Source organism: Electrophorus electricus, chromosome 4 (assembly GCF_041902795.1).
Source record: "Electrophorus electricus isolate QZ-2024a chromosome 4, ASM4190279v1, whole genome shotgun sequence".
NCBI classification, from domain to species: domain Eukaryota; kingdom Metazoa; phylum Chordata; class Actinopteri; order Gymnotiformes; family Gymnotidae; genus Electrophorus; species Electrophorus electricus.
In genome coordinates this window covers 40,026,711-40,047,402 of record NC_137500.1, presented here as the reverse complement: position 1 = coordinate 40,047,402, position 20,692 = coordinate 40,026,711, and the positions used below count along the sequence as shown (strand labels likewise).

At 44.7% G+C, this 20,692-nt stretch overlaps 1 protein-coding gene across 6 annotated transcripts in view; it reads left to right on the top strand.

The window, feature by feature from the left end:
- lmo7a (LIM domain 7a) overlaps window positions 1-20,692 on the top strand; it is a 34,476-nt gene that overhangs the window by 4,166 nt on the left and 9,618 nt on the right. The window contains exons 4-19 of one of the 6 annotated variants that reach the window (XM_081713790.1): window positions 1,679-1,785; window positions 8,944-8,974; window positions 9,483-9,596; window positions 10,375-10,570; window positions 11,398-11,635; window positions 12,002-12,280; window positions 12,590-12,868; window positions 13,171-13,326; window positions 13,702-14,442; window positions 15,560-15,589; window positions 16,057-16,171; window positions 16,726-16,868; window positions 17,188-18,115; window positions 18,613-18,870; window positions 18,984-19,098; window positions 19,955-20,116. In XM_081713790.1, coding sequence (XP_081569916.1) covers window positions 1,679-1,785; window positions 8,944-8,974; window positions 9,483-9,596; window positions 10,375-10,570; window positions 11,398-11,635; window positions 12,002-12,280; window positions 12,590-12,868; window positions 13,171-13,326; window positions 13,702-14,442; window positions 15,560-15,589; window positions 16,057-16,171; window positions 16,726-16,868; window positions 17,188-18,115; window positions 18,613-18,870; window positions 18,984-19,098; window positions 19,955-20,116 — 3,892 coding nt within the window. Of the gene's footprint in view, window positions 1-1,678; window positions 1,786-8,943; window positions 8,975-9,482; window positions 9,597-10,374; window positions 10,651-11,397; window positions 11,636-12,001; window positions 12,281-12,589; window positions 12,869-13,170; window positions 13,327-13,701; window positions 14,443-15,559; window positions 15,590-16,056; window positions 16,172-16,725; window positions 16,869-17,187; window positions 18,116-18,612; window positions 18,871-18,983; window positions 19,099-19,954; window positions 20,117-20,692 lie in introns of those variants that run through there. The other 5 variants (XM_081713791.1, XM_081713792.1, XM_081713794.1 and 2 more) reach the window with 5 other exon arrangements.

Sequence of the window (20,692 nt, the reverse complement as noted above, 5' to 3'; positions counted from 1 at the left end):
ATTATCTCTGTGATTTGAGGCCGAGTATTTAATTTGAACTTGCCTTGGTTTTGGATGGTAGACATGCTAAAGTTTATTACAAAGGACTGCTCTCTGTGAATTATTGGGCTTAAATAAGGACTTCAGCTATGGAAATGTTGGATAGATGCTGTTTCCTTACTAATTAAATCCTTTCATTTATACTTGCTTGACCTTGGTAGGAGTGGCATGGTTGAATTGAAATGAGTGAATATTCAGCAATAACAATTTCTATGTGGCATTTGTGGATTAAGCAAATCTATTGCAGACTTTGTTTCTACTCCATGAAACAAAAAGTCTGCAATAAAATTTATTTGGCCACAATGGCTATGTCATGGCACCTCCATCGGATCCAGAGAACAGGTGACTGCACAGAGCTCCTCCTATGATCTACCTATTTGGGACCAGCTAGCATGTCTGTTACCATTTCTGTATTCCTGCCTGTTCCTTTCTAGGAAGTTCTAGCTCAGTGATGAATGTACTCGACTGCCAGGTCGTCATCTGGCAGCTGGGATAAAAGCTTCATCTAAATGCTGTTCTTGCTCTGTGAGCTGATGAGGAAAAGGAATAGTGATATTAAATATAAATTCTTAGAGAGATTTTGCATTCTTCAAAAGTGAATATCTAGATGTCTGACGGATGAGCTGTTATTATTTAAAGTAATTTTTATGGAATGTTTACCAGACTTCAGAGTTTTTGTCCCATCACATAAAACAATTCTTTCCTGTAAACCAGGGTCTTTGGTGATAAATGGTGACCTCTGTCCACAGCTAGACGATAAATTTAACTGTCATTTAGGAGAGAACTGTTGTTGATCAGCGAGTGGCGTCAGATTCAGGAGGTTGCACTGCCATCTGCTAATAAGCATGTTGCTGTGTAAATATAGACCACAGCACCCCGTGATTATTTATGGCTACATTAAAACTATACACACCAGCAAAGAAGGGTTGGCTCGCACATGTCCAATGTGATATACTGATGGTGGAACACAACAAAGTAAAAGAGATTTAACATAATTTCTAAAATTGCACGTCAGCTAATCTAGATGTATGCAAATACACACTATTGTGGATGTAAGCACACATTCGGTGTGTAAACAGCTGAAACAGGAATTTCTTTAATAGGTGGAACCTTCAACCTTGTGGAACAATTGCTTAGGGGAAAAATAGTTTGAAGTTTAAGTCACCCTTCGTGTGTGTCATGGCAACCACATGTCTGCAAAATAATCCACCCCCCTGCTGCTGCCACAGGTATGCTGCCGAGAGCCACAGAGATGTTTTCTGGGTGTGAAGAGGAGAGTATGGCTGAGTTTGTGTGTGTGTGTTTGTACTTAAGAGGGGGCAGGGTGGGTGAGTGTATATGAGGGCCTTGCTTGACAGGGGGAGGGGACTTGGAGCGCTCACATACAGCTACAGTTCTTGGCTCCACCCCAAGGACCAGCTCCTGCTGTCACAGGCCGAGTGACAAATCAGTCACCACAGCCCTGCCTTCTTGCTGTATTGTCACTTTATTTGCCACCTGAAGTACGTCCTCTCCACCTCCCTGAGCTCACAGGAGGTCTGAACTTTGGCAGCAATGATTTCTGGACTGTGTGCCCAACAGAATTCTTGTATGATTACAGTCTGATTTGACAAGGCAGGCACATATTCTCTGTCAACAGGACAACGTCAATGTCTTCCTAAGGGCTTGTGCCAGGCTAGGACTGAAAGAAGCTCAATTATTCCACCCGGGAGATCTACAGGATTTATCCACACGCGTTACCAGCAAGTAAGTTGTTTTTTGTTTGTTTGTTTGTTTTGCTTCAGCCGTGAGCCTTTTCAGTTTATTTAATTAATTTGATCCTCTTCCAGGGTCAAACCTTCCTGCTGTGACGCTAAAGAAAAGTGAATTCTGTCTGGGGGTTCAAAGCTTGTTTATTTTGAAAGACACCCCATGATGTCCACATGCCTGTGTAAAGTGATCTTGTGTTACTGACCCTCAGTTTAAATTTAACTGAGCCCATTATCAGATCTACAAACCAACAAATCTGTGACTCCAGACAATAGCATTAAAGGCTTAAAACTGTAATGGGGAAATGTTGGGGTGTTTTGAGATTTTTGAATACTAAGCTTATGTCCATTATTTACTTTTTTTTCCCTTTCTTTTTCTAAAAGGAAAATTATTTTTTAAAAAGCAAAATGAATATAGGTGCAAGAGGGTGGAAGGGAATGCTATCTCACTGACCATGAAACTCTGATAAGGCCGTGGTAGCGATAAGAGGAGATGTGCAAGTCTAATTCAGACCTACATGTCAGGCCTACTAGAACCTGGAGACCTGATCTGGAAATGCTGCAGATAATAACAGCAGCAAAATGTTTGGAACTAATTTTTAAAAGTGCTGATGTTGTGGTGGTGGTGGCGGTTGTAGTAAGTTTAATGAAGATAATGATGATGACTATACCCTTAAAACATCTTTTTTTTGTGTGTGTGTGTGTGTGTGTGTGTGGCGGGGGTGGGGGTGGGGGGGAGTTGGGGCAGGTGTGGGTTTGTGTCTGTGTGAGTGCTCGTTATATTGTGCTGTGCTAGCTTTAGTGTTTTCTCCTCACCTTTAGTCTAAGGTGCAATGAACCTGGCATGTTGAACAACCTGTCCAGGTGTGTCTGAGAGGCAGTGGTTTGAACCATGACGGTGCTGCTCACAGCCAAGCAGCTTTATTTCACAAATCACTTACTAAGCATGACGGATTCATATTTTGTTCCCTTATTTTATAATAACTCAGCCTGCCAAACTACTTATTCACTACTATTGTACTGAGCTCTGGCATAAAACAGCCCATTCTAGTACTACTAGCTTTCACTGGGGTATTGTGCATTTAGAACTGCATGGTGATTCAAATGCAGGGAAGAAATGTAGTTCAGTTATGAGAGTTTTACTAGGAAGTAGTGAGAGGGTGTTCAGAATCAATGTTACGGGGGAAGATATAACAAAGCCAGCTCTGCTGCGTGACAGTAACCATGCCACACCTTCCAGGCCCTAGTAACCACACTGATCTGCTCCCTGTGGAGTGTGTGTGTGTGTGTGTGTGTGTGTGTGTGTGTGTGTGTGTGTGTGTGTGTGTGTGTGTGTGTGTGTGTGTGTGTGTGTGTGTGGTGCAGGGGGTGGAGGATGTCTGCCTACTGTCAGGTATTTGTCAGAGCAGGCAGTATACTACTTCTAATTTTAGAATGGGAAGGTCAGTTTGTGATGGTGCATGGGGTAGGACCTGATGACTAGCAGGTTCTATACTTTAGCTTTTCCCACCTTTTCTGTCTCCAGGGGTGGAACTTTACGTCTCCCACTAGACAGTCCTTGTGTTTACAGATATGTATGCTGTGTTTTGGTCTGAATGTTGTGCTGGGAGTAAGCTTTGCTGGGTGTAGGCCAAATGCGTGATCACCTGGAAAGGTTGCGCTGTTCCTCTCATCTTAAATGTTCACATTTATCTTAAATGTTCAATTACTGGATTTTTGTGGACTAAAATGCATAATGGATGAACACTGACTGTTGTCCCACGTAGCAGAAAAAAGTAATTACTGTAATAAGGCATCGCTGTGGTTTTCTGCCAGTGAAATGCAAGGTTATCTGGCCTTTTGGAACTTCTGACCTCATGCCTGGTGTCACCCAGAAGGCAAAGTGGAGCTGTTAACTGGACTCAGATAAGCTGTGCTTCTGTTTATTATGACTCATCTGACTGTAAAAAGCAAGTGTGTCAGTGAATCTAGCAGCTCCAAGCTCTGCTCCTCCTCATTATATCATTAGTGCCGTAAGAGGGGACCCTATGTGCAGAATGAACTTAGTCTTAGATGTTTACTGGACATGAAAATGACATGAAAGAAAAAAGACATGAAAATGGAAGACAGGTATATTTTAATTGGTTGGGATGGGTGAGATGGAGGTGTAGGAGGGTGCTGGAGAAGAGGGCATTGGGCAGTTGTGGTACTTCACCACCTTTTTATATATGTATACAAACAATGAACTGTGTGACATTACTAATGAAAAGGAAAAAATAAAATATGAAGTCAATGTCCCCATAAAGGGGTGGGGGAGTGTGCAGCCAAGAATACTGGTCTGGCATTAAAAAAAACAGCACTTTACAAATGTCCACCAAGAGCTTTTGTAACTCCAGAGCGCACACTGCTATTACTGAACAGTGATGACTACTGATGTCTGCTGCTTCACCTGTGGCTTACCTGGTAGAGTAGGTTGAAGAAGGTACCAACAACACCAAGGTCATGGGAGCACATGCTGTCTACTGATGAGTTGTTCTGGAGAAGAGCATCTGCCAGATGATGAAAATGTGAATCTTCAGGGTGTATTGTTTGATTTTCTCCCATGTGGAACTCATATTTCAGTTCAACACGTAGATGTTTGACATGAAGGCTCACCACCTGTGAACTGCACATTCTCTTGACAGAAAGTCAGGTTATACACAATCATAAATTGCAGTTCAGAGTCCTTAATTGTTGGTTGTCAGATGTGAACTTTGTACTTGGATCAAATATGCAGTATGCTAGCCACTGCGGACTGTACAGATTTCCTTGTTACCTACTATTATGTAATATTCCCGTTGATTAAAGTATGGTATCTTTTTGCATTTCAATAAAATACTATCTATGTGAGGCTCAAAAACAGCCCTATTGGACATAATAATGAGGATAAGCTCTAATTCTTGAATATTGGCTATATTTTTAGATATTCTCTTCCAAACTTTTTTTCAGGCTTATGCTTTGCTGTTTTTAAATGCCTTCCTCCAAATCCGAGATAAAATAACCTCAAACTCAGATGTTACTCATGCATGTTTCCTGCAGAAACTTTGTTCATGGCTGTTAAGGTGAGAGTTCAAGCAACCTCATAATCCATAAACAGAGCCCTGTTAGCCACAGCTATGGGATATCAGAGAATTCCAGTGCTGCATGAGACAGCCTTGTAACACATCTGTGGTTCTGATCTACATTTTTAGGCTCTCATGACGATTCACAGAGAAACCTATGGTCTTAGACAGCAAGTACTCAGGATTTCTTATTTCTCATAGTCTTTCTGTGGCTTTCAAATTTGTCACAGGTCCAGTTGTTTTCAATATTCATTTATTATGGCATCAATTATTGATTTAATTTAGTGGATACTTGATATTTAAATTAGATTATTTAGGGAAACGGTAGCTTTCTTTATTTGAACTTAAAAGCCATAGACCTTTGGGCTAAATTCTGTATAAATCCAGCTACAGTTTTCCAGCTACTTTTTGTCCTATAAAAATATTACTTGCATAAAAAGATTTCTCCAAATTCTCTCAGGGTAATAGAATTTTGAAATATGTGTACTTTCTGGAAAATACTTCAGTAAGCTTGAGTCACTGATGCTGCAGTATTTGCCTAAGGTTTTTCATCATTTGTGTGATGGCTTTGAAGTTCAGCTTCATTTGGGATTTTAAATTTATTTGAAATCTGTGTGCTCCCTTCAAAGGCATTCAAAATATTGAAATGGCATACTTGAGCTAAAAGGAAGGACAGACACTGCAGTGAATGTTGTTTGCGCTTTGGGCATGTGGGGCTGTGAGGTTGTCCCTATCACAAGAGCACTGATCAGCTTGTCCATTACAAAACAGGGAAAAGGCATTATGGTGAACTGCACGTCAATAAAAATCCCTTTGGGAACTGACTGTACCATAACCTGGTGAGCAAGGGCAGAGTTTGTGACTGTTGACTGATTATAGGTACTCGAAATTGCCAGTTTCACTATGTTTGCTTATGAATAGTAGGGGCTGGTGAGTAAAAGAATGAACCAGCCTCTCACGGACATATTTGTGACGTAACTACAGACCTTCTCTGACAGTCTTTCATGTCTGGCAAGATGGTGAGCTGGGAGGTGAAGTTTTGGCTTATTCTTAGTAGCAAACCTCATGTGGTGGCATTTGTTGGGAGTTAACATGTGAGCATTCTTTAGGAGCTGAGTGTTTGAGCAGGGCTTGGAGGGCACAGTTGCCCAGGTATGCATGTGCACACACCTCTTACTTCTTCTACTCAGCAAATTATTCTAAACGGCGGCGTTGATGTTTCATGCCTGATCCTTCCCATCTTTTGTCCGGAGGTTGCATTTGGATAACTCAACAGGGTTTGGTGAGGTTTGACTGGTCTCAAGGTTTACGTTGTACAGATACTGAGAATGGGTGTTACTCCTAATATCTAGACAATACGCAGGATGCTGTGTAATTTGAAAGTAGTAGTGTGGGATGGAATGCGTTATTGTGAGTTTGATTCTGTGTGTTGGCTGCTCCCTTTCACCCACACAGTGCTTTGTCATGTGTGCACAATTTACATGTGCTTCACTGGTTTTGGCTTTCTCATAAATGACTCATGCAGCATGAGTCACAGAACATTCAGAGAGCATCATCATTCTACACGCTTGACTAAAATTAATAAGGCATTCCATCATACATCACTTTGAAAAAGATCTCAGTGAGTCGATTGCTGCATTCCCAGATGCACTTTGTGTTGGTGCCCTGAGGGCTCTTGAGCTGCTCTGGCGTTGGGCCACTCAGGAATGCTAACTAGGTTGTTTTCCCATTCAATATACATGTGCCCCCAGAAGCATGTAGGAGCCTGGCTGTGGTTTGGATGTTTTTTGGCCCATCTCCCACTTTGTGGGAAGCTATCGATGTAAACACTCAGTGCTACATAGTGCACACAGAATTCTTTGCCATGAGCACATAGCTCAGCCGAGGGCACTGTGACTTACTCTATGATACCTTTGAGCAGTCTAACATGGGATTCCACAGTAAACACACACATTGACAAATTCATATTGACAGCATTAGATATGAGAATCTTTGACCTGCAGTACTAAATAGTTATTCACATTTTTGTTTGAAATCCCAAATTTTACCCTGCAACGTAAATAAATCAAACAGTATTAAGATGCGTTATGTAAAATTGCCGACATATCTTCTTAAGCAGCTTTTAGTAGCAGACACACCACATTTTATTACAATTTGGTTTTGTTCTGTCAAATATCTAAAGTAGATATTTAATTATCCTCTTCAACCCCCCTCCTTTAGCCAGTTGGATGTAAAACAGAAAAGCACCAATTAAATATGTAAATAATAATAAAAAAAAAAAACGTTTTAATGCAAAATTGATAGGTTTGTAAAATGCGCCCATTTTGTTGTTTTAATTTTTTTCCTTCAAACCAGACCTCAGAACTCAATGGGTCATGATGGTATAGAAGATATCACCAATATGAAAAATCTACAAAAAATAATTAGTTGTTTTGACATGATGGTAGCAGTTCTCTACTTGTGTATGCTTTTTAATAGAAGTGGCTTTTTGCCATGAACGATAGTAAATGGAAAAAATTGGATGCATTTTGTGGATTGTAACATTTTTCTCCTATCCTGACATTTTCAGCAGCAGTAAGACTCAATGACTCCAACTTGTAATTTTGTAAAATATTGTCATTGACCATGAACTCAGACAAATTCTTGCACCAAGTACCGGCTATGACTTTTTTTTGGGGGGGGGGGGGGGGCGGACTTTAAAAGAGTGGAGCACTGGTTCCTGATGTATTTTTACATCTCTGTTTCACATGAGTAAACAGCTACTCCGTGGGAATCCATGGGCCAAGTTTTAGCTGTGAGCAGAAGGCTTTCTCTCATGCTCTGCTCTTTGAAGGGTTCTTTGGCTTTTGCAGGGCTCTTCACTGCTGACATGGATTGTTCCTGAAGTCCCCATTCCAGAAGCACCATGAATGTGGACTTTGACAAAGTGCAGTATTTTTACTCCCCCACCATCTCCCCACTTTTATTGTGGTAATAAATATATATGATTGGGCTGGATGAATGCCTCGTTTACTTCACTTCACCTGAAGTTGTTCAGTTACTTGTGAAAAGTGAATACGTCACTATCTGCTCTGAGTGAGGTCATCACTGAGTTTCTGTGGTTGGCTGTTGTGGTCACAGTTTGACTTAGTTTCTTTTTGTTCATAAAATGTGCTACTGTAGGAATGTTGCCTCTGTACAGGAGCTGCTGCCACTGTGACTCAGGTGTCAGGAACTAGGGTCACACCTTGCCTGCCTAATTCTGTGCAACCATTGGGGAAACAAACCAGGATGGCCCTTTACCGAAGCTGAACTTCTCGATCACTGTGAGATCAAATAGAAAACAAAGATCAGTGCAGTACTGGCCATGGACTGTCTTGAAAGTTATGATTCAAACAGTTATGATTAAAAACAAATCTTAGTTGGATTTTTTTTGGCTTGTATTGACACACCTGTAGATTTATTGAGGTGACAGATACTGCTGGATGTGTAAAGGACAGTAGTTCAATCTGTATGCTTGTGTGATGTAGGCTGGCTGCATATCACTAGGATGTTGAAATAGTGGAGTGAGAGACTCCACATTTATCACAAACCTATGGTTGTTTGTGATGTCTCATTCAAGCTTTTGAGACAAAGTGCTTTAGCAATAGTCTTAGCCACACTTTAATGCTTGTTCATAAGAACTGGGTACAAGGGCACATGCAGATCCAACACATTCCCACTATATTCCTACTGTACTACATACCTTCTACACTTTTTTCATGCTCATACCTACACAAAGAGACTCATGCATTTCATAGCTCCCTGTTTGGGGATAGGAGAGCAGAGGGTGATGACAACTTTCCTGACTTACTAGAGTTGGATGTTGTGGTTGCTAGTTTTTCCTGTCATAGTTGTAGCCTGTGTGACTCTGTGCTGTTTGCACTCCTGCACCCAGTGCATGCAAGGATATTTTTGTGCAGTGCTGTGGGGCAGCCTGGCACTACTGACCAGGCTCTCACAAGGGATCACTGGCACCCAAACAGGCTGGCTATTCTTTTATCATCCCCATCCCTGACTGTTAGCAGTTAACCACATGCTCCTCTCCTCTCCTACAGGCAACGGGAGACCAGCAGAAGGCTCAGAAATGTAAGTGCAAATGCCACTTGCTTGTTTGTTTGTTTTTTTGGGTGTTTTTGTGTCAAATTTTAATGTTCATGACCTAGTCAGATTATTATGCGATGCCTTCAGAGGTCATGCACTGGTGTCACATGGATTGTAGCATTTGACCAATGTGAAATATAATGGTTATATATATATAGTACTGGTTGGTGAGGTTTTTTTTGTATGTGGTGTTTGTTTTAAAATCTATGCTGTCAAATGCAACCCTCACCACAATATGTTCAGGTAGTGGTATGTGGTTTCTTAGTTGCCTAGTATTGTGTAATTGAGTACTATACCACACTTACTGGAATGTGGAGATCAAACTAGAAACAATAGCCCAAGAACACCCAGCTCGTAGAATAAAGCTAAGGCAGATGGTGTATAGAAGTTTGTTTGTTTGTTTGTTTTTGTTCCCCCCCACACTTATTCTTGTTTCTGACAGACATATTTGCATTCAGCATTCCTGTGAATATACTTCTGTATTGATTTACAGGTTCTGATCACTATATACTGGCTGGGAAAAAAAGCACAAGTTGATCCTTTATATAATGGACCACACCTAAACCTGACGGCGTTTCAGGGGTTAATAGGCACAGCACCACATAAGGTAAGACCCTCGTAATCCTGAGACCATTATGGTAGTTTTCTCCCTGTAAGCGCCAAAGTAGCCATCACCTGAAGTCCCCTTTTGTTCTCCAAACCCTCTGGTATTTAAAACAAATGTTGCTGAATGGAGCCAAGTGGCTGCATGGCAGGACCAAAAACCGAATCTAAAAACGCACAGAAAATCATAGCATATCTGCTTCGCTCAGTCAGTTATTTTGGTCCTGTTTACTTACTCTTGTTATGTAGTAAAAAGACCACACAGTCAGTCGCAATCGGAAATCACTCTTAAATCACATACACAATGTACTACACCTCATTTTTCCCCATTGCTGTCAAGTTTACTAGAGATTTGTGAAATGTATTATATCGAATGCATATGCTAAGTCAGTAGTCAGCCAGTGCAACAGCAGCTGGCCTGGGGCCATAATCCTGCCACTGAATGGTTGCAGCAAGTCAGAGCATAGTTCAAACAAGGTGGTCAGAATGAATGGCAGTCTCCTTGATGTGTCTATGCAATGTCTGTCACAATGAGCTCAAGATGGTCAGAACAAAACACAGCAGCAAAGTTTTGTATGCATTCAGTCTCATTGATGTGACTGGAATGGACAATTTTCTAAAAGTGATCAGTGTCTGTGGGCTTACTGAGACAGCAAACTGGGAGGCAGTAGATTGAGAACTGAGAAACGCAGCCTTTCAACTGCTTGTGCTAAAGAGCTGAATCATGTTTGTGTGTGTGTGTGTGTGTGTGTGTGACTGACACCTTCCAACGTGCTTGACAGGCATCAGAAGATTGTCCGCCTGCACCGAGCAGTGACGGAGACAGTGGCTTTGGACACAGCTGGTACTCGGACAGGCAAGAGCTCTTCCCAATACCAGGCAGACACAAGAGAGAAGACTCACTAGACAGCTGGGATTCGCTGAGCTCCAAGGCTCGCGGCACATCCTCAGACACCACACTTAAAGACAGCAGCGAGGGTGAGACAGCCAGCCTTCTGTGGACATCAGTCAGCTTTCATTTCTTAAGCTTCATTTCTGTTATCCTTACCTTCTTTCTGGTAAGTTTTTGTTCATACAATATGTGAAAGTGCTCTGTGTTCTTGCAAGAGAAAGTTGCACACTGGTTTTCCTAATACTTGCAATGTTCAGCAGCATTTGAAATAGATAGATATTTGACACTGATCGTACAAATATCTGCATTGGTTGAATGAAAATCTCAAAATCCCGAAGCTAATGTTCAGCAGGTGAGGGGCATTACATACCGTTTGAGTTTGAGGAGGTTCTTTTTGTAAAATGCGCTTAGCAATTTCTTTTAGAACTAGTGTTTAGTGCCCTCTAGTGGTAAGCTTGGTCTCTGGAACACACTGAAGGCCACACAATACTGTTCAGAGTGGGTTTTTTAAACGCATGCCTCCGCTCTGTGTGTGATATTCAACTGATTCTTGTTATTTTGAGACATTGCAATTACCCTTCCTTCAGACTGTCTGTCTGAGTTCTGTGTCTCTTCCTGAGGCATCTCTGAGAGTTGTGGTTAGTCGAGAAAGAGCTGTGGTGACGCTCTGGATTCAGTCTGAGTTCACCTCAGTGAGACATTCCGCCATGATCCACACCAGCCTGTAAATGAGCCACGCTCTGTTCCCACGGTTACACCATCCTTGTTTTTACCATAGACAACTGTGTGTGTGTGTGTGTGTGTGTGTGTGTGTGTGTGTGTGTGTGTGTGTGTGTGTGTGTGTACCGGGCAGGGCGGGGGGGGGGGGGCAGGTATAGAAACAGCTCTTACCCGTCTCTCTCTGTCATTCCAGGTTGTGGTAGTGACTCTGAGGCAGAGCAACGATTCAGGATGTCTGAGAACTATCGCCGCTCACAGGTGATCGCACCGAAGGCGGTCAGTCAGTTCAACCAGTTCCTGCCAAGCAAAGACAAGACGACATCAGGATATGTGCCAGCCCCACTGCGCAGAAAACGGGCCGAGCGCAATGACGACAACAGGCGCAGCTGGGCCAGTCCCATTTACACTGAGGAGGGTGGAGCGTTCACCAGGTACAGCCAACCTCTATACAGCTCGTGTTATAGTGGTGTTTCTGGCAAGGGCGATCCTGGATGACAGCTTCATCCACTGCAATATGCAGTCCACATTTACTGCATGCAATTTTGGAGTTTGGCTGAAAAGTAGGTGTTATTTCTGACGACGAGACCGCTTCCAGCATGTTTACTCTTTTTCTCTGAGGAAAGATTAAAGCTCAGCTTTGTGCGTGAACAGATTTCTGGAAGCTGGCATATGTGGTTTTTATCCAGTTGGTGTGATTGGTTGTGGCCAGAAGGAACCGTTCAAATGCCGGTGCCTTCTCACCTTACTCTGTGTCCTTGTGATATGCACGTGTGACTGCTCCTGAACACCAAACGCAGGGGTGACCAGACAGACAAAGGCCCCTCCCCTGTCAGCACCCCTGCTGCCCACCATGCCTGGGTGTCCGAGTATGAGAGCAGTGATTCCGACGCTGACCGTCCGGACCCCGACCTGGTCCTGGATGACCTGGCCAGCCGTAGGTTCCATAATCGTTCTCCTGCTGCCCCACCAAATTTTGCCATACCCATGAGGTCGGTGGCATCCACCCGAGGGGCCAAAACCCTAGGGCCCCTGGTCACTGTCACTAACGTGCCCCAGCAGACGCTGACCTCCCTCAGGTCAGACTCCGCTCCCACGTTCGACACTCTTCCTATTTACCGTTGTCGCCTAGTCAGCGCTAACATGTGCTCTCTCCCCATTTTGAGTTTTTCAGTTGCTGTGACTTTACGTTTGACACCTTTTTGTTTTGGTTTGACTCTGCGATTGCTTTCATTCGGAATATTTTCTAAAGCACTTTCCTGTGGACTTTCCTTCGGCTTGGTTTGATTCTGCTTGGCATTCGATGTGCTCGCTCGTACCAATGGTTTGGTGTGTGGTGACCCGATACAGTATTCAGTGACTCATCTAGTCGACTGTCTCTTGATCAGCGGCGAGTTTCGGCCTGTTCGGACGTCCATTGGAAGGCCTGAAGGTACTGACGTCTGCTTGTATGACTCTGGGGAGGAGGAGGACGACATGGGTTGCGCTGACCCTGTTCATGATGACCTTTATACTCGTAAGGTGGGTCTGGTGGCACAGCCCCCTGCAATGATGTCCTACGACAAATTTCTTCCCAAGTTCTGGACACCTGAGGAGGACGTGCACGTGCAGAAGATCAAGACGGGTTCTCAGCGCCGGCCCTGGTACCGAAAGATCCAAGGGTTCAGGTGTGTTTTGGATGTGAGGGCAAGCTTCCCGCTTCTTCACATAGATGTATATGAAAGCTTTGCGTCTTTATTTCCTTATGCTCAAAGAGCTTTTCTTTAGCTGTCCTGATGGTGTCTTATACCACTGTAAATCTTTTATGGGTTTCTGGCTTGCTTTCTTGGTCACTTCCAGTCTTTGCATGTGTGGTGTTTGTAACATGTCTACTCTGCTTTCCACTGGCTGATGGGCTCTGATTTTTGTCTTTGTGTCCTTTCCCCTCTCTCCTCTCTTCCTTTTCCCTCGCCGGCCTCTCTGCGTCCAGCCGGAAGTCACCCGGCTCCTCCTCAGAGGACTCGGACAGCGACGTCAGCCCCTGGCTCTGTGCGTCCTCTTGTGCTTGTTCTCAGTCTGAGCCCCCTCCCTCTCAGCCCCACGCACCTGACGGCTCCGCAGGGGCCAGCCTCCCCACCACACCCAGGTCCTTATCCAACCCCCACTGGCACTAACTTCTGCTCCGAGCTAATGTGTACTAACAATCATCCTACATTGTTTACTCCAGTTCTCATTCACCTTTTACAGAAGGTAGTCATCTTGCTAAATTACCACTTTGTGTGGATTATCTGTATTTGTGTATAATGCAAATTTAAAATTTCAGATTAACACCGGTTGCTAATTTAAAAGTTTAGAAATTTTTGTTTTGCACGAGTTCTTTCTGCAGCTCTAGTATCCGATTCACGCCGTCTTCTACTCGTCTCCTCTCACTTTGTCCCCTTCTGCACTTGCGTACTGCCCCGGTGCCCCTGCTTGCTCTAAATCTCCTTCTGTGCTCTTCTTCTCTCTCGCACAACCACAGTCCTCCTGCTCAGCAAACCACTGCGCCCCTCAGGTTTGATCTGCCAGATTTCTGGCCGCACCCCAATCCTGCCTCGGGGCCGAAGCTCATTAAGTGTGAGCGATTTCCTCTCCGGGGCCGCGAGCACCCAATGGACCCCTACAACGTGTCTGCAGACATCCTCCCTGATTTGGAAAATGACGACATGTTCACTCGCCGCATGGCTGCCTTCCACACCAGCGCCGAGCTGGCCTGGCTTAAATATGGAGGCCTGCTCCAGTCTCGTCATGCCTCTGAGCCCTGCATCAGAGTGGTGATCCCAAAACGGTTCGGCCAGCCCATCTACCCGGACATTGAGAGGGATGACGTGCTCTACCGCAGGGTCCAGCAGCAGTCTGTGCAACGCCCCCCATCGGGGGCGCCCGATAGCTACCACCCTGTGCCTATCCCTGACCCCGGGGCCCTGCCGCCACACCTTCAGGCCAAGATGCATTGCACCCCATACTGCCCGATGTGGGAGGAGCCAGAGGAGGGACAAAGGCAGAGGGAGGAGCATCCAAAAGAGGACGACATGCTGGTTAGGAAGCTGAGAGTAGGGCCCATCCAGGGGGTGCGTAAACCCACTGGGGCATGTCTGACTTCAGGCAGCACTCAAATGGGTCCCGCCATCCCTCCAGCCCGCTGCGAGGAGGATCTGCGGAAATGGCAGGCCATCAGAGAAGCCAGTCGCCTGCGATATAAGAAGAGGCTGATGGTAGAGAGGTTAGCAGAGTGCTGCTGAGCACAGGAACATTCTCGTGTACCCCTCACATACCTGTCCCTTCCACTAGCAATGTTTGTTGCCTGTAGATATGCATTAGAGTGCATTAATGCTGGCTTAAAATTTCCAATACAATGCATCAATGTAATGCAAAAGACGCTTTGCAGACAGTATCAATGTGCAAATTATACACTTGTTTGAATTCTTCAAAGATTTACTTATATTAAACAATTTTGCTAATATGTTTTAAAATATTTTCACATGTATCAAATATTTATGGTGGACGCTTTATCCATGAACCACCAGACGATATGGGTGTTATTATTCCGGAATGACCAGCTACTGTGTCTCTCTTCATTTTCTGAAGGAATGCGATTGTCAGTTATGTGTTTTTTTTGTTGTTGTTTGTTTGTTTGTTTGTTTGTTTTTAACTGTTTGTCTGGCAAATAAAAACTAATTGAAAGCTTTTGTGATTAATACATTTAAGCAAAATTGCACGTAAAGTCCACTTGTGCATATTCTAGTGGCTCGGCATTGTCTCATGTCCGGGGCCTCACACAGACTCGCGGAGGTGGGAGTGTAAAGACCAAAGCCGTGGAGGAATGTGAAAACCTGACTCACACCTATAAATAAGTGCCAGACACAGGCGCCCTTCACAAGGCTGCCTTTGAGTGTAGTGGCTAGAAATTCCCCATCGCCACAAGATCCAGTGAAAGCTGGCAGGGTCTCAAACTCGACCAGCCAGTGAGAGCCAAGAGAAACACTCCAGTTGGTTGGGTACATGCACACCTGTAATACATTTAGTTATAGCACCTTGACATGTGGGGAACTCCAGTTTCTAGTGACATCACTTAACCTCTCACTTTCCCTAAAAGTGAGCTATTGCTGAAAACCTGTGTATGTTCACATACTTTGGCAGCCACTCAATAATGTGATCATCAGCCCTATAACCTTTGCTCTGCTCTGAGAAATGTCGCGACTAACCAATATGGATCGGTCAGCTTTCTGAAGCGGAATGGTTTTGCGTTTGAGGGAGTGTGTGTTGCTGCGTTGGCATGACCCATTTGGCCGATGCGCCAACCTGTCATCTGACTTGTTTCTGACTCTCTGGTTTCCCAGATTGTTACAAAAGGACTCCACCGGTGACGGGTGAGTTGAGTTCTGGAGTGTGGCGCATTTTGCTTGTGTCTCGCCCCCATAGCCTCTGCTCTATCCTGCTTGGACAAACGCCTAGTCCTTTATAACACTACAAAGTGACCTCAGAAGAGGCAAAAGAATGCATTGCACTCTATTGGGGAATTGTCCCTCCGTGATTGACACAAACCTCCACCGGTAGTGTGTGACATTCCATCTGTACTGAGCAGGTTCAGTGTCATTGCTCACTCAGTTTTAGTGAGTTTGTTATTCCTAGTGCACTCTTGAGTACTAATACACTAGTGTGAGATGTGTCCAGCATGCAGCAGGCTGATTTACTAATTCTGCAGTATGTATTTATTTTAAAAAAGTTTACATAAAGAGACTTTAAAATGGATGTCTGTTTTACTGTTTTGTTTCATTATTTTTGCCACCTCCACTAAAATGAGCAAAGATTTAATGGTTTGTGGATCTTGTGACAGGACCAAGTCCATGAGTGACATCCTGGCTGAGCAGAACGAGTTGAGGAAGGTCCATTATGAAGAGCTGCAGCAGATCCGCACCCAGGTGAAGGAGACCGACAACAAGTGGCAGGATGTGAGTATTGGGCCGACCGCAATGCCAGCACAGCCACACTGCCACTGGGCTCGTGTGTCCTGCCTGTGTGTACCATGATGATTTGTCAACAAACTGCTATCCTTTTCTTCCTTTTTATAGTTGAGCCTAATGTTAGTCATAGTCATGCAGACATATTTGACACAGACATGCTCGTAAGGTCAGAAGCGAAGGGCTACACAGAGAGTGAATGTTGGACTGTAAACACTCCCTATAGTTACATGAACACCAGCGGTCTCATGAAGGATGATTTCTCTGGTCTTGCACGACGGTGGTGTTACATTATGAGGGTGACTGTTATGGAAAAGGACTTTTTCTCGGCACGGCATTTAGGTCACATACGGGGCCCTAATGCACAGGGGACAGACAGTTCCAAGCAAACAAATAGGACACCGTGAAAAAAGATCTAGTCCACTCCCTCCTTTTCTCCCTCCTCTGCTCGCTCTCCTCTGTCTTTCTTTGCCTGTGCCTGCCCCTCTCCCACTCCGGCTGCGAGTGCAAGTGGAGGATGAACGCTACTCTTCCGTCTCCTCCAGGATCTCACCAAGTGGAAGAACAGGCGCAGGAGTGTAAACTCCGACATCATGAAGAAGAAGGAAGAGCGGGAGCAAATTGAGAACCTCACTGCAAGCAGTAGCACCAGGAGAACCAAAACCTTCAAAGAGATGGAAGAGGAGAGGTAAAGTGCACCTGGTGCACACGCGCATTCTCGCAGGCAAAGGCACAAAGCTATGGTATCACTTATCACCCACTCAACATTTTTATAGCAGTTTTATAGCAGTTTTAAAATCATTTTTTTTTTCTTAATTAGCATTAATTAAAAAAAAAAAATCAGTTTGGTGCATTCTCAAGATTTTCCATGTAACACCACTCAACTAGTGACCAGAGGAAAGTGTAGTTGGTTATGCTCATGTGCCGAGTGTGAGAGTGTAATCTAACCCTGACTCCTGTCCTGCCTCTCTACTCCTCTCTCTACTCCTCTATCTTTTACTCTGTAGGGAGGGACGGGGGCCGGGCAGCTTTAAGAGTAGCTTCTCCACTTCTGAAGACCAGGACGTCTTCGAGGAGCTGACACCCAGGACCAGGAAGTTACCATCCCGCAGCTACACCATCGATAACCCCTATGCTCTGTCGGGCGATCTCGCAGCACGCTCAGAGGTGCCCCAGAGGCAGGAGGAGCCCAGCAGCTCGGAGTCGGATGACGCAGGTTCTCCACCCAGTCCTGTCCCCTCCAGCCAAGATAGGAGCAGCTCCCGTCAGCAAAGCCAAGACAGCATCACTAGTAGCCGCAGCCTTCTGGACAACTCTCTTCCCACCCTCAGCATCAGCAGGAGCAGACAAGCAGAGCCCACCAGCAGCGTGGTGAGCCACACTGCGCCGGAGCCCACCAAGAGAGTGTTCAGCCACACCACACCGGAGAACACCAACAGTGAGTTCAGCCACACCGCGCCAGAGCCCACCAAGGGAGTGGTGAGCCGCACCGCACCAGAGCCCACCGGTGACGAGTTCAGCTGCACCACGCCAGAGCCCACCAAGAGAGTGGTTAGCCGCACTGCGCCAGAGCCCACCGGTGATGAGTTCAGCTGCACCGCACCAGAGCCCACCAAGAGAGTGGTCAGCCGCACTGCGCCAGATCCCACCGGAGACGAGTTCAGCCGTACTGCGCCAGAGCCCACCAGCAGACTCAGACCTGCTGTCCCCCCCATGCCTGAACTCATGCAGCCTGATGGCAGGCCGCAGGACCAAAGTCCAGCTCTGTTTAAACCCAATTTGGTGGACAGAAAGCAGGAAGCAGCGGGTCAGATTTCTGCCTCCTTCCCCAGGACATACCAGAAATCGCATTCCGCACGGCTCACCACTGTAGTTGCGCCAAGGCCTTTTGGCACCCAGACCACCAGGATCTCCTCCCTGCCCCGAGCCCCCACGGTAAAGTTCTCTCACACTTGTCCTCACATTCTCAAAGCTTTTTGAAGGCTTTTCAGGAGTGGGAGTTTAAGATATGTTATTGCATGTAACCAAAGACCACCCACCTGTTACAATGTGTGATTTGTTTACAGTGACTGTAATTCAGATTACTCCAGTAGACCAACTGAATTACCATGCTGCACAATTAGAGATACTCTGTGAGGTGCTGGACAATTTGATAAATTAACATTTTGTAAACTATGTCTGCGGACATATTTACTCCATTACAGCCTCGTAGTCTTAAATATGTTAGCATGTAAATGGACTCATCATCTGCATTGTTCTTCTCAATTTGTATGCTGTGCTGGACTAGAGATTATCAATATGAAAATATAAATATATCAATATAAAATGTATAACATATGAGTGAATGCAGTATAATTTGAATCTTTTTTTTTTTTGTGCAGCAATCTACATTAATCAGCACTAATATAATCTGCTAATCTAACCACTCCCAGGTAAACGACTCTCACAAGCGCTTCAATGGCGAGACAGAGAGCTCCAACAGGACTGCAGCCCCTCGACGGTATCCACAGCTAACAAAAGAGGATAAGGCTCTGTCCCAGGGCAGCTCTGCTCATAGCAGTGATGAAGACGAGAAGGAGGAAGATGAGCTGGTGGCTCCAGCTGTGCAGGCCTCCTCCTCTGCCCCTCACGTAAGCCGTGTGTCTGCACAGCCCAAGGTGGCTGTGGCCCCTGTCAGCAACACCAAGCAGGTGAGTTCACCACTGGTCTCGTCATCTCTGTGCACTAGCACCTGAGCTTGGACTAATATGAAATTCTTGTTGCCTGTAACCTCTAATGTAACTTTTTTTTCTGTGTCTTTCAGGAAAGCTACAGTGACATGAGGATCAGTTTGGCTCAGAAGCCCAAGAGTAGCCATGACTTTGGCTTCCAGACCAGCTGGGATTCCTCAGGGGCTCATGTCAAATCTATACAGCCAGGTATAAAAGAACAAAGTAGTGCAGGTTTTTTTATACATAAAAGTAATAATGGCTTTTCTGAAGTTACCATCAACACAACATATTATTTTGTATTATTTCACTAAATCCACCAGGATGAGCTGAGCATATGTTGCCAATAAGCTCGGTGCTCTGCTACAGTGCTGTTACTAAAAGAAAACGACTCTGCAGGTCTTGCTACAGCTATATAGGGCAGAATCTTTCTAGGTCATTTCTAATGAGCCACTCAGAATAACAGGCGTGTACTGGGCACTTGAGTAGCAGGAGGGAAGCTGAAGGGTAGTTGTGTAATGCAAGCTCAGATGACTTTCAGCTGTAAACTATGAAATAAAAATACCAGCCATTGTCATCTCTCAAGAAAAGGATATCTTGTTACTGTTCCTGTCTTACTGTAATGTAACCATCAGGATTGTTTGTGTTGGCACTGAGCCTTTGTGATACACATTTAGATGTGCTGGTGTTTGTCTTATTCTGCGTTCTTTGCGACACTGTTGCTAGTGACAAAGCCAGTCTTGTTTCAGTTCCACAAGGATGTCTAGAGCTGAGGAGGTTCTTGTAATTAAAGGGAGGGGATATAATTAGTGGTATTAGAAATGACTTTATTCACAGCAGTAAATCTCAGCTCTAGTCCTCTCTATGACTTTTGGATATTGGTAGAGGAGAATGACTGATGTATGTCTCACACTTGTACCCTCTGCTCCAAAGTGTCAAGACTAGGCAAAACTTGGTCTAAATGATGCACAGAACCTTCCTGACAGCAACTAAGAGGATGTGTTTGTACTGATGACCCTTTCTGTTCATTTACTTTAATGGCACGTGCCCATGTGCGTGTGTGTAGGCAGTCCAGCAGAGCTCTGCCACCTGCAGGTGGGGGATGAGATACTGGCGGTGAATGGACACAAGGTGGCAGACATGAGCTATGAGCAGTGGAATGGGAAGATGAATGAGGCCCTGCAGCAAGGCAGCCTGTTCATGGACATCCGCCGTTATGGCAAGAACAGTAAGTCCTTCTCCCTGCATCCCGAAGCCTCTTAGCTGAAGGAACGCCTCTATAAAAAGACTTGTCTAGCTCTGGTAATGGTTCCAAAGCATGGGGGTGAGCCTTGCTTAAAGGGTGTAGGTGGCCATATGCTCATTGAACACGAAAAAGGGCAGAACCCTTTTTTTACCCGGTGACACAAGCAATATAGCAGCCAATCAGAGTGACTGCAGGGTGACGCGCATCTAGTCAGGTTTAACGTGCATTCCAACCAGGTATGTGGGAGGCTTTGGGTGGTAAAACAAAAATGAAAGAAAATGTGTAGAAATTGGCAAAAATGAAAAAGATTGTTAAAAAGTAATGCAACTGGACTATTATGGATTTGTTGGTTATAGATTCAGAAAAAAAGTACATCCTCTTTCAGTTCCAGGGTTTTAGTGATCAGGTTTCAATATGTAGTCCTTTTTTCTAAAAAGGTAAAGCAACATTCAGAAAGTAGGTGGGAAATGTAAGTACATCTTATAATATAGAAACATGTAAAACCACCTGTGGGAGTTTTTTTGAGGAGTTCATTGGTCTTGCATCGTTTTGGAGAGA